The sequence below is a fragment of the Rhodamnia argentea genome, chromosome 2 (genome assembly GCF_020921035.1).
Source record: "Rhodamnia argentea isolate NSW1041297 chromosome 2, ASM2092103v1, whole genome shotgun sequence".
Taxonomy (NCBI): domain Eukaryota; kingdom Viridiplantae; phylum Streptophyta; class Magnoliopsida; order Myrtales; family Myrtaceae; genus Rhodamnia; species Rhodamnia argentea.
The window spans coordinates 11,457,948-11,472,013 of NC_063151.1; the positions used below are offsets into that span (position 1 = coordinate 11,457,948).

General features: G+C 39.1%; 1 protein-coding gene across 1 annotated transcript; it reads left to right on the forward strand.

The window, feature by feature from the left end:
* The first annotated feature begins 10,630 nt into the window (after nucleotides 1-10,630).
* On the forward strand, nucleotides 10,631-14,028 carry LOC115730927 (nudix hydrolase 2-like). Its single transcript, XM_048274558.1, has 9 exons — nucleotides 10,631-10,759; nucleotides 11,192-11,353; nucleotides 11,781-11,846; nucleotides 12,236-12,373; nucleotides 12,889-12,966; nucleotides 13,044-13,094; nucleotides 13,187-13,221; nucleotides 13,379-13,487; nucleotides 13,630-14,028. Exons 1-9 carry the CDS (start codon nucleotides 10,757-10,759, stop codon nucleotides 13,834-13,836), a joined length of 849 nt encoding a protein of 282 aa, XP_048130515.1. The 5' UTR covers nucleotides 10,631-10,756; the 3' UTR covers nucleotides 13,837-14,028.
* Nucleotides 14,029-14,066: the final 38 nt, after the last annotated feature.

Genomic DNA, 14,066 nt, shown 5'->3' on the forward strand with positions numbered 1-14,066 from the left:
TGCAATTCACACTAGTTCAAAACACATTCCTCACTTCTCACATTACTTCCACTTGGATGAGATACTCCAGTAAAATCATTATCACTATCCAAGATTTCAAACAAAGAATAGTTTTCACCTATCTCGCCCTTATTTGGAAATTCATTCACTAAGAATGTGACATCTCGTGATTCATATTCAGTTACGCTTCCGTTTTCTTGCTCACTTGTTACACATACCCTTTCAAGTGTTCTCAGTATCTCATGAAGGTATTCTTTTTGCTTATGGGGCCTAATTTCCCATACATGTGGGAGAATTCGTGTGTATGAGAAGCACATCAAAGTCTAAGAAAACTCAAATCTCATTTCGATCCGTCTAGAACTCATATGGAATATCAATAATTGATTTAGAAGGCACACGGTTAAGTATTTAGACAGCAATTGGCAAAACTTCACCTCAAAAAGGTGATAGGTAAATTAGCCTATGCCATCATAAACCTAACCATTTTTATTGGGACCTGTTTCTTCTCTTTGCAACTCTAATTCTATTGAAGAATCGTTGGAATAGTCAAATATCTTTTTATTCCTTTTTCATAACATAAATGTCTGAATTGATCAGATAGATTTTCTCGACCTCAATAAGATTATTCTTTTTATTTTTTTTTTTAAATGATTTCCTAAAAGCTCAAAGAAAATTTTCTCAAAGCAACTTATGCATCAGATTTATGAAAAAAAAATCATAAAACAACATGTCCGAATTGAGTATAATCAATTATAAATGTGATGAAATAAACAACCTCATGCCTTGTTTTCACATTCATTGAACCACATATGTCTGAATGGATCAACTACAAAGGAAACTCAACTCTTGTTCCTTTTCCAAATGGTTTTCTCGTTATTTTTCCCACCAGGCATGCTCACAAATAGGCAAATCGATATTTTCAATATTGCATAATAAGCCCTTTTTGGCTTAACCAAATGTTCTCCATTGGCCAATATGACCCACCCTAGCATGCCATATATTTACATTATCACAAAAGATGTAAATAGGGAATAACAAATATTCACATTATTGTACCCAAGTATCGATACGGTGAAACTATCCGGAACCATAATAACTTGTTCCCAAAGACAAGTCATCACCATCGTTATGAAAGTTTAAACTAAAATCAAGTTTAACTAAAAATAACACGGAAACTAAATTTTGTCGAGATTTTGAAGCATAAAATAACGGGGTGCGACTAACGCGCATATTCGATTGGCAGGTGCCAATCCCTTTAACTTCAACTTAGGAGTTATTTTCCACTTTGCTCCAAGTAGAACCCGTTGAAATTTCACTAAGGCATTTATGTCCTTCAATACATGGTCCGTGGCCCCGAAGTATATAATCCACAAAGGATGAGATTTAGTTACGAAAACAGAACCGGAGATATATGTATACTCTTAAGTGTACAAAGGATTTCTAACTTCTTTGGCTCACCATAATTGTAAGCAAAGTGACATTTCTTGCCACAATTAAAACATTTCACATTTGATATGTTTTTCTTGAAAGGACGTTTTCCTTTCTTATGTCGGTTAAACTTCGATTTCTATCTAGAAGGATCTGTTCCTTTGTCTTTTCCATTTCTTAAACCCACCTTGACACTTACACTTGGAGCACAAAGCCCCATTTGAGCTGGAATCATCATAAGAAATGTCGATTTCTAGTTTAGTCGCCGTAAGGCGATTCACCTCTAGCTCAAGATAGCGCTTAGCATCCTCAAAAGTCTTTACTTTTATTGTGGATTAAGTGGATTTTTTATATGCACATAGCTATGAGACAAAGAACGGATTATCGCTTGCACTTGCTGCTCATTAGTCAAAATGTGACTCGCATCTTATAGTTCACTCATCATGTTTGACTCGTGTCACAAAGTTGTTTCATAATTTTGCCCATGAGGCATCATATAAGTGTCAAACCTTATAATGATCTGCCTGAAGTTAGTAACCGATATCCAACCAAACATAGTTTTTTATGCCTCCCACTTGACTTTGGCATTTTCATAAATGCCTGAACTCATGCATAAAGCCATTTTTTTATGCTACTCAGCAACATAATACGAGCAATAGAGTTCATCTTATTCAATGTAGCAAATGCCTCTTTTTCCTTCTATATTATGCAGTGTTCCCATCTTCAAGTTCTTCCATAACTAGGTTAAGAGCTCATAGTGCTTCTTGCTCTTCTAACACATACTAGGTTCTATTCCAGTTTTCATAATTTTCGCCATCCAATTTCTCTCCTTGGTCAAGCTTAGCTACGATATTCTAAGAAGCCAAAGCCTTTATATCTAAACACAAAGTTCTATAGACATGTATTCACGAACTATTAATGCCTAACATTTATGCATCTATTTTACACTAACTAATTATATTAATGATTAATTTCACATAAGGTCTCGTATTCGAAAGCTCACTATGTTCCCAATCATCGTCCAAGGATCATCGCTTGAAATTACCATTAACATAATCATTTATGTAAAATTGAGTTCATCAAAGTTACTAAAACTTTATAAAACTCCCCACTCAAATAAAGATCATAAATCAAATTAATGATCTATATATTTTGCAGTCATAATATGGCATAGTATGATTTGAACTTATACACAAATAATTCACGCATCAAATCATATACAGATTACAGGATACAAATAACAAGTACATTAAACATTGTATTGCTAAACATACTCTACACAATATGGCTATGTATATGTAAGCCAATTTTTTTTTAACACAAAAAACGCCCCTAACTACATGCATCATGGAGTTTTATATGCGTTTTAATAATTTTAAATTTAGAAAACGTATCCAAATAATATATCAAATCAAAGATAATTTCGAGACGAGTGTAACGGTACCTCATACGTCCCAAATGGAGCTCATATGCATCCACACGAGCTGGTCAAAGTTTCTGCTTTGACTTGTCAACGGTCGGTCAACGAGATCAACGTGTAATTTCCCAAAACTCGAGGATCGAATCGCAATTTCCAGAACATTCAGGGTCTCAATTGCAATTTTAAGAAAGTATGAGGACCAAATTGAAATTTCCAAAAGTTTGGGGGCAAAATTGGAATTTTTATGAAAATTTAAGGACCAAATTGTAAATTTTTAAAAAAATCAGGGACTAAATTGCAATTTTGAGAAATTTCGGTTGGACCGGTCAACGGTCAACAGGTCGGATCCTAGATTGGGTTGGAAAAGAACCAAACTAGGTTTGGAATGTCCTGAATCGGATCCGGAATAGGTTAAACCGGTTCTGGGATAAGTAAAATCGGGTCCGGGATACGTAGAATCGCGTCGGGGATCAAAAGAGCGTCATTGTTACTCAGTCTTCTCTGTTTTTTGTTATATGAAAACCGACAAAGAGGGGAGAGGAAACGTCATTTTTAAACGTGACTTTTCACGTTCAAAAACGAGTAATCGCCTTTAGCGGTTATCCAATGTTATAAGGGTGTGGTAGCTTACATGGGCAGACTATGGCACTTACCGTACATCCCATAAGATCCAACATAAAGTTTTATCGGCTCTTGATGCGATAAGCCAGCACCCAATCGACAAACTGATGACAAAAGGATCCTCTCACTTAAACTAAGTACGTGATTAATATATGCTTTTTACTTGCTATATCAGCAATGTAATACACCATTCTTCCAACTATTCCACGGACCAAAGACTAATGTTGGTAAATTCCCTTAACTGTAAAAAAACAATGTCTATTGATTCATATTTGATATAAAAAGACCTCGTTCGAAATTGAAGTCTTTGATGAACTCGGCGAAAGACATTACCAAAACTAGACCAGGCAATCCTAATAAATATAGTCATTTGAACCGCTCATGATTTTTTCCCTTTGAACCAAGAATGCTTTCCGTTGACGTGTTGGTTTCTCACCATTCATCCTCTGGATCCGTCCCCCAACGACCATGAACTCCTTCCTTTGGCGATGATGCGATTCTCAGTGGTTGCTAAGAAATTCAAGACAGTTTTGACTTTTGACCAGATCGGAAAATTCAACGAAACCCTGATCCCTAGTCAAAGTTGTCATGAATGAAACATGGAAGACCCAAGACGCCGCACTCCTCCCCTCCCTCCCCTCCCCACGAAAGGATCGATGAAGAATCCAAATCGAAGGCTGAAAACCCTGAAACACTCGCCCTTCAAACTCTCTGTACCGACACGTGATTCAGCATTGTAACTTTAGGGCAACCCGAGAATCAAACCAACGTACCAGAAGCTGTGTTCCGAGCTTAAATGACTTTGAGTTCAAGCTCAATGGTGACAGGAATTATGTCGTCCATACGTGCTTCGCCATGCCTAATTCGACGAAATTCGATAAAAGGAACGATTTTTTTCCTCCCCAGGTTCCGAAGTAACAACAAGGGTTGCCTCCAAAACTCATTCCTAGTCCCGCCCCATATGGTATCTGCTTCCAAGATGGTATTTTCAATGTGATAATTCCAAGTCCCTGGGTCACCTTTTAATCCCATTGTCTTGCGCGAGCATCACATGCTCACGATATGTAGACCGAACTACCGGCATACTCTCTTGGAGAATCACATGACGACACTCATATAATGTCTATGATAGGCGAAAGAAAAGTTATCTGTGACTTCCATTTCCATACAATGGAAGTCATTTATACTGCGCGCAAATACATTTTGGAGCCTTAATCAGAAATTTTTTTCCCATTTGTCAAAGTTGAACCTTCTCTTGTCTGTGTTTTTCAGTCAAACTCAGTCTTAAGTCAGGTGTTCATACACCCAAAAAAAGCAAAACAACGTATGTAAAACTTTGTGGGTGGACTTATATCCTCTTTTGTTTTTGAAAGAGATATATCTCTATCCGGAAAAGCCTAAGCATGATCCACATCCTTTTGCTTTAAGGTAGGGACCCCAGAGAACTTTAGCAACAAAAAATTACACGTATTGCTTCAGTGAATGTTCATATGATATATGCATTACTTGATCTTGTCTTAAGCGGTTTTAGCAAATAAGGATGTGTGAATGCTCTTTTGCTTCAGGTCCATATCTGCAATAGGCAATTATTGACCCGGGGACCATTAGTCTCATTTCCCATCATAATCTCTTTTATTTTTGAATTTCTTCTCTCTCTCTCTCTCTCTCTCTCTCTCTCTTTTAGAATCTTCTGCAATGTAATTCAAGAATAGGGTCAATTATTGCAGTCAAAAATCAAGAAAGCCCCGTCTCAAAGTCGGTTGCTTTTACCAGGAACAAGAGGGTTGGGAACAATCACAACCCACTTCGAGAATTAGAATGGGTTGACCCCATACAATCGTTTATAGAAGTGATCTTGTATCCGATACACTAACATCCCAATCAACTTTTGTTTAGTGAAGCTATGGCCTTTAATGATAGGCCGTCGCCAGTCACGTGTATATCATAAGAGATAGCATCACATTATATTCCCAACTTTTGTCCGTGAAGCACGGATGCGCCGATCTTCTTTGTCGTCTCGCATATTGTTCGGATTTTTCCACGGCCATTATAGACGGCAATGTGTCGAAAAGTACTTTTGAGTTGCTTTCGTACATTTGGATTTTGGGGTATTGGTGAGACCAAAAGAATTTAGTGTATTGGTGTCTTACAGGAAAAGGCTTATTGTACTTTGTAGGATTTATCAATATGAAAAATTGTGGTATAATGGGGTTGTTCATATGCCGCCGTGGTGATTTATTCAAAACTCATTGAAGTTGTTAGGGGTAGTATTGCATGATCCTGCCATGGAAAAAGTATTAAAAAAGTTTTAAACATATTGCATTTACCAATTCAGCCCTAAAGTCCTAAATCCTTTTATATTAGTATAAATTCAGTCCAACAGACCAATTTAGGCCTGAAATTGCTGACTTGGACAACAGTCGTCCAACGTAGTACAGGCGAAGCTAATATGGACAATTTTTAATAATATTTTAATTCTATTATTTTCGTTTGCTCTCTCTCTCTCTCTCTCTCTCTCTCTCTCTCTCCTATGGCCTATTCTGACAAGCACAAGCCTATGTTGACCCATGGCCGGTGAGGGTGAGCATGCGAGGTTGAGCACTGGAGAGGCCGACCCTCGCCTATGTCGGGTGAGGCAAGACCGACCCGGGTGAGGGTCGGCCTCGCCCTCGCCATCCGTGAGTTGGCACCGGCTTGTGTTGATCAGCAAAGACCATAGAAGAGAGAGAAACAAAATGTAGAAATAATAAATAAATATTAAAAATATTAAAATATTATTAAAAATGGTTCATGTTAGTGCCAACCGTGCCACGTATGATGGCTAGTGTCCAAGTCAGCAATTTCTTACCTAAATTGGCCAAATGGACTGAATTGATACTAATGTGAAAAGGTTTATGACTAAATTGGTCAAATTAAAATATTTAAGACTGAATTGGCACCAACAGAATGGATTTAGAGCTTTTTTTTGGTACTTTTCCTTCCTGCCATGTATACAAGTCACATTTTCTGGCCAAAAAGAGAGAGCCACTTATTTCCCAAAGGTTAATGTACACTTTCTAGGATTCAACAATCTCTCAACTAGTCTTCTGTAGAGTGTGACTATTACAAGACAAGTGCGGAGTCTTTTCCATATCATCTTCAAGTCTGAATATAAGCATCACGCAAAATCACCAGTCATGGACGGCATCACGAGCTTGGATTTCCCCTTTGGGTCAAAAGAAGGGTTCCCCAGCAATGACTTGGGTCAAACAACTTTGACCGGAGAAAGTGCACAAAGAATTCACGATTCACGTCCACTGTGCAAATTCGTGTAAATCGCACGTATCGTTTGCTTAGCTCCCCCGCCCAGCGAAGACGAAAAAGCAACGACCGACCGCCTACAAACGGAGTCGATGATACACACGAAAGAAACAAGAATTTGGCCCGCGGGGTTCCATCCCCGCGTTCCCTAAAGTCCAATATGATCCCACACGGTCAAGTTCATTTGACACGATTCGTTAGTGATCCTTTGGCCACGGGCAAGACCTGGTTTTGAACTCGTGCTTTTCAGATTGAATCTCGATTCCACTCTTATTGATTAGACTTGACCTAACGAAGTTTTTTGCACGTATAGAGCGATTAGCCGTTGCTCGGATCCGGGGCGGGAGGCGGGACACAGATGAAATGCACGGGGAATTTCATGGGAGTTAACCCTAATGTGAGATTACTAAGTTGGGATCCTACGAGGCATAAACTGTTCAAAAAGTCCTAAGCCTAGTTATATGGCGGCCAATTCAATCCTAACCCTTTCGATTATGCCAATTTAATCATAAACATTTTGACGATTTGTCAATTTAGTCATAAACATTTCAATTGTGTCATTTAGTTCTAAACCTTTTAACAATTTGTCAATTTAGTTCTTTGGGCTAATTTTAGCCGAAAATTGCTAATGTGGATGTCAGCCGTCTTACGTGACACAACCGGAGATGACATGGACAATTTTTGCCAATTTATATTTATTTTTGGCATTTTAATTTCTTCCCTTCTTCCTTTTTCTTTTTCTTTTCTTTTTTTTTACTTTCTTTTCCTTCTTTCGTGTGGCTGGCTATGGCCGACCACAAACGAGGGCCGATGAGGGCTACACTCGCCAGCCACGGGCGAACCTACACGAGAAGTGGCCAACGGGGGCATCGCAGCCCTTGCCCTCGCTAGATCAAGTGAGAGTGACATTCGCCTAGGTGGCCTTCACTTGTGGCTAGCCACAAGGAAAAATGAGTTAGAAAAGAAAAATAAAAGAAACAAAGAGGAACAAAAAACCAAGCAAATTGTCCACATCAGCATATCTCGCCCCACGATGTTTACGGTTTCCGGCCAAAATTGATCGGAATGGCTACATTGGCCTAAATCACTAAAAGGTTTAGGATTAAATGGGACAATTGAAAGGTTTACGCTTAAATTGACCAATCATCAAAATGCTTAAGACTAAATAGGTATAATTAAAATGTTTAGAACTTAATTGATTGCATCATATACTAAGTTTAGGACCTTTTAGACAATTATATAGTAAAGAAACCCTAGTTGCAGAAGACCGAATGAGACACTACTGTTTTTTTATTTTTTTATTTTTGGCTCGAAACACTACTGGTTGGTTGGAAGGGTGCGAAAAGGAGATGGATACGAAAGGGAGATGAACATGGAAGTGCGGGCGGCATCAATAAAGCTCCAACGAAAGAGAAGTGTCTCTCATTCGGTCCCACTTCCCCGTAAGCCCCAAAAAGAGAGCGGCGGCTTTCTCACTTAGGGCCATGTCGCCGCGGACATGACATTTGCCACGAGCTTGGAACTTTAAATCGCGATCCGGGCGGCATTTTAGACCTCAATTTGCCTTTGCTTTGTAAATTTTACTTTCTCTTTCTCTCGCTCTCACGCTCAAGGAAGGAAATTCTAGAGAGAGAGAGAGAGAAATTGTTTGAAGAGAGAAGCTCTCAAGATGGATGCTTGCATTGCTCAAATAATTAGATGGTTTCAAACGAAGAGGAGGTATCCTTGCATATCGACGAGCTCATCTCTTTACGGTCATAAATTTCCAATCCGATCTAACGATGAAGATCAATGGAAAGCCTCTAGAATGTAAATGCGTAAATTTCCTTGTCGTCCTAGTAAATATTCTGGTGTCTCTCGAAAAATTCTAGATACGATACGGTTCTACATAGTTCGGTCGGCCCATGGTTATTTCGACCAATTTCTGTCTAATTTCTTTGGTCGGATGAGCCTAGTGACCTTTTATCCGCGACACAAGGCCCACATGATGCAAGCGATTCCCCTTGCCTTTTCGTGAAAGACGGATCTACATAATTATTTCACAGTGAGGTGACAAACCGTTAATTATTCGCATTGACATATATGACTTTTAAGTACTCATCCTCGGAAATATAATGCGATGCAACTTATGCACTATTTTTTATTAAGTGATTAACAAATAGTGCATACTTTCTTTTAGGTAAGTAAATACATTTTAGGTTATGTGAGATTCGATACGGATATCCTTTTTTTTTTATATTCAAAACGGATATCCTCTCTTTATTAAGTGGATCTCGAACTCAAAAAATGTTTCACAAGCTTCCCTAGCTTGGGTGAGAAGTGGTATCTACAAATATCACAATCTACTCACATTGGCATATGACTTTTAGGTACTCGTCCTCGAAACTATAATGCGATGCAACTTATGCACTATTTGATATTAAGTAAAATGTGTACTCTCTTTTAGGTACGTAAATACATTTTAGGTTATGTGTGATTCGATACGGCTATCCTCTCTCTTTTTTCGGTCAAAATGGATAGACTCTCTCTCTCTCTCTCTCTCTCTCTCTCTCTCTCTTTTGATCGAAGGATATCCTCTCTTTGTTAAGTGAATCTCGAACTCAAAAAATGTTTTGCAAGCTTCCCTAGCTCAAGTGAGAAGTGGTATCTACAAATATCACAATCTATCGCAATATTTTCCTAGCAGAAAATGAATAATTTGAAAAAAGAAATTCTAAAAAATGATCACTAATATTGCTTAGAAAAATGGATGAGTGAAAAACTTTTTCATCGTTGGCGAAAATGTTACAATGAATCTTTTTTATTGGCCAATTATTTGAAGTGTTATGAGTGATTCGTTTTAGGCAAATGTTTTTTAAATCATCCATTTTTTGGAAAAAAAAAAATGGAGCCTAGGCTCCGTTCATTTTGTGGAAAATGTGATATTGCTAGAAAAATATTTTCCAAAAAAAGACAATATTTCCAGTGTTTCACGGAAACTTTAAAATGAAATGGAAAACATTTTCGGTCGAATGGTAAGGAAAATCAATTTCCTCCGTGCATTGCTTTTATTAATATTTTTTATTATTTTTTAAGAAATATCAAAAATTTTCTTTTTCTTTTTATTTTTTTTCTCTTTTTTTTATTTTTTTCTTATCTATATTAATATTTCTTCTTCGTACGGTCTTGAGCCATGGTGACGGGTTGTAGGGGAGCTTGTTAATCTTGGGCAAGGCCGAGCCTCACCTTACCGGATCCGACAAGGCTCGAGCTCGGTCGCTAGATCCGGAGCCTCACCTCACTTGTGGCAAGGCTTTACCAAAAAAGAAGGGCAAATAAAAGAGAAAAGAAAAGAAAATAATTAAAATTTGTAAAAATAATAAAAGAAATAAAAGAAATGTGAAGAAATGAAGGAAGGAAAGATATGTGCAAATACTTTGCTCTTCTCAAAAAGAAGAAATCATTTTCTCAACTTTTGAAGATGTTTTTTCATGGGTAAAAGATATTTTCCTTGATTCACAAATTAAACCAACTTTTGAATTTCCAATTGAAAGATTCACACAACCTCAATACGCGGCGCAAGATAAACGAAAGTACCTTCGCTTCTCTTCTCAAGCAAAGTCCGGAAAAACTTAGAAATTACTTATCAGATTTCGACCAAAAATAAAAAATAAAATAAAATTACTTATCAGATCAGCCTTTGCCGTTGTCGACGTCAAACTAGGTGGGATGGCGTCATCAACGCACCTGGAGGCACGCATGGGAGCTTTCCCGCATTCAAAATCAAAACTCCTATAAATAGTCTACCCCACTCGCATGTTCACCACCACCATCTCCTTAGCACAGATATTTCTCTCTCTCTCTCTCTCTCTCTCTCTCTCTCTCAACTCGACCTCGCGCTCTCCAGTTCAGACCCCCTCATATATTTGCATCTCGGCAATCTCTCCTTTCCAACAAGCTAGACTTTGACGTTCCTTCCCTTCTCCTTGCAAAAGACCAGGTCTTTTCATGATTTTCTGTTGCTTCTCTTTTAGACAGGCTTTTTCCATGTCTGTCCTGCAAAATTTTGAGCCGACCCGTCTTTTACAGTCTTGTTCCTGGAGCAGGTTCCGTCGTCGTGTGCTGCCATGTCGTCGTCTGTTTGTTTGTTAAAGTTCTAACCTTTTCCGTTTTTGTTAAAAATGGATAAGCCCCATTTCTTCTCTTCCAGCAAACTGGGTTCGTATAGTTGGGTCCGTGGCTCCTTAAAAATGACTTCCTTTAGCCATTTCGAAGCAGTTTCGTGAACTACGTGTCGCAGAGGCTCTGCTCACTATGATCTCTTCTCCATGTTTTTGCAGTTAGTCACGAGCTTGCGACGAAGTTGCGAGAGAGCTTGAAGAGCTTGCTCTGTGGTTGGACCCCAAAATGTCTGTTTCTATGGATGGGAATGTGGCAGGAGGGGTTGGTAAAGTGTTCGAGAATGGGTTCGCTCTTGACTTGCTCCCGTCAACAGACGACTACCATGAAGGGGTCATCGTGGAGAATCTGGAGATCACTGCCCCTATGGCACCTGAGGTCTTCGGTGCTAGGCTCAGAGCCTCAATCTCCGAATGGAAGCGAAAGGTACACAGTCAACTCTTCGTTGGATACCTCTTGTGTTTCGTGGTTTCTCTTGCTTCGTGGAATGTCAATTTGATTGCTGCAATTGGACTTGGGAGTTTGCACGGATTGGCATCCGGGTTCGTCATTGCCCCGGCGAGCATTTGAAGCTTATTTAGGAATTGCACGATCAATTTAGCGACAAGGAATCCTCAGTCGTTCTTCCGTGAAACCCTGAAAGAATGGCCTGCCTCAGTTTGATTAATTGCCTTAATTCATGCTTGTGAGAAATGACCATTCTTTTGTCAACACTTACTAATACAGGCCACTGTTATTAGTTAGACTCAGCACAGTCCAGGCTCTGTTGTTTTAGCTATGATATTCAGTTTGCTAACTCAGGCTTCAGCAATCTAAATCTCTGATGAAGCGCATTGATTTCTTCATCTTGCAGGGAAAGAAGGGTGTGTGGATTAAATTTCCCCTTGAACTCGCGAATCTTGTCGAAAGTGCCATAAAGGTTACAAATTTCTAATCCTTCTGATATATTGGTTTCCACAGAGTCTTTTGACAGTTAACAAGTACATGGTCTTAATATAGGTCCGCTGAAAATATGATAAGTTTGTAGCTGGCAATGTAGTGGGAAAAGCTGCAGATTAATCTGTTTCGAAAGAATTCATGATTACAGCTATTTCAATAGTGGATTTTGGTTCTGGTGTCCTGTTTTCACCACTTAGCAGTTCGGCGCGTTTAGAATAACGAAACCGTTGAGGACGTTGTAGCATTGATTTTGGACTGCATAAAGCCTTCTTCTTAGAGGGGTTCTGGTGCTTTGTTGTATTGCTTTAATCTACTATACTGCTTCACCTATGTGCGTATTATGTATTTCCTTTACATATGTTGTATTAGGAGGGCTTTCGATACCACCATGCTGAGCCAAGTTACCTCATGATGACATACTGGATTCCTCAAAGTCCCTGCATGCTGCCTGCAAATGCTTCGCACCGAGTACGCGTTGGGGCAATCGTCTTGAATGACAAAAGAGAGGTGTGGTGGCATCAGGGTTGATGTCTTGTAGCTTAAGCATTCTCAATTTTGCAGAGGATAAAACCTAGAAACTTTGAGGAAATAGAGAATGCCCCCATTGATTCTTCATCTCTTTAGCTTAGGCATCATTGACATGTCGACGGACTTCTTTTCTTGGCTGTACATATCAAGTGACTTTAATAATCGTGCTCTAAAGGATAAATATTTGCATATTTGAACCCAGCTGCAAATCAGCGTCGCTGCAAACTTATAGAACCCTCGGTGATGTCTTGTTGATAATGCTGGTCAAACATCTGCAGTATTTATCACAAGTTGGAAATGTCTGCTCTCTTTCGTTTTGATGCAAAAATCTCTGACATGCATTCTTATTGTTAGTCGTTTAACGCAAACCTTATGCCAGTTCTCACATAAGAATCGAGTTAATAAATAGCGTTTCCCTTCATTCAATTATTGCACGTTCAGATATTTCAGCTTTGTCAATCTGGTGTTTGATGTCATCGATTGTCGATCGGCAGGTACTCGTAGTCCAGGAAAAGAGCGGCATTCTACGGGGGAGGGGTCTGTGGAAAATCCCCACTGGAATGGTTGACAAGGTGAATACTAATACTACAGAACAAAAAGTCGTCCTAAGGATTTGTCCACTGATATTAAAAGACATTCATCGTGACAGGACGAAGACATAGAGGCAGCAGCCACGAGAGAAGTGAAAGAAGAGACTGGAGTAAGTGATAAGTACATGTCGATACGTCCATAGTTCTCGTCATTTTTGGTCATCAATGTGCCTTTTGATTTACCTGCTTTTCGTCTACCCAGATTGATACGGAGTTCAAAGACATCCTATTGTTCAGGTAAGTTATTTCTGTATCCAGTTCATTCAAGTTACCTCTACATTTGATTATGTGAGCTTGTAACTATATTAAAGTTACTTTGAACTTCATTATACAGCCATCCTTGGCTTCATTATACAGTTCTGATATGTGTTTGACTTGCGCATGTCTCGCTCAGGCAATCACACAAAGCATTCTTTGACAAGTCGGAGTTGTTCTTCTTATGCATTTTGCGACCGCTATCCTTTGACATTCAGAAACAAGACCTAGAGATTGAGGCAGCTCAGGTAACTTTTCACTTCAAAGCTGTTAGAGAACTGTTCTGTTTCATAACACATATGTTTCACGTTGCCATGAATGGCGCGATTGTGCTGATACGTGCAATTCCAGTCCCTGTTATAATTCCCTTTGTTTTTCCCACCTTCGCAGTGGTTGTCGTTGGAAGAATTTGCTGCTCAACCTTTCGTCCAACAAAACGACCTCTGCGAGTGCATTACTGATTTATGCTTAGCGAGAGCAAACCACGACTATTCCCGATTCGTCCCTGTGGTTACGCCAGCAAGGTCGATTCCCGACAAGGGATTACAGTATGTCTATCTGAATGCCAAGACCTTACTGAGGGGAGAGAGCTTTTAGATGTTGTCCAAGTACCTGTTTACTCTGATTCATACGTAATTTAGTTTGCTAAAGTTTCTTCTTCCCCTGGCTCGGCTGAACTGGCATGCCGGTTCCGAGTTGTAATTGCAGTAAATGCTAGAAACAGTTCATACCACAGAGGATAATCAATCAGGAATCATTAGCTTGAGTAACCAACGTGGGCTGAAACAAAGTGGCCTTGCTTCTTGCTAGTACTAAGTTAAATTTGA

Coding starts and splice junctions, on each gene's coding strand:
- LOC115730927 (XM_048274558.1), top strand. Junction 12,374..12,888: donor TCTTGAATGACAAAAGAGAG/GTGTGGTGGCAT, acceptor GTCGATCGGCAG/GTACTCGTAGTCCAGGAAAA. Junction 13,222..13,378: donor AAAGACATCCTATTGTTCAG/GTAAGTTATTTC, acceptor TGTCTCGCTCAG/GCAATCACACAAAGCATTCT.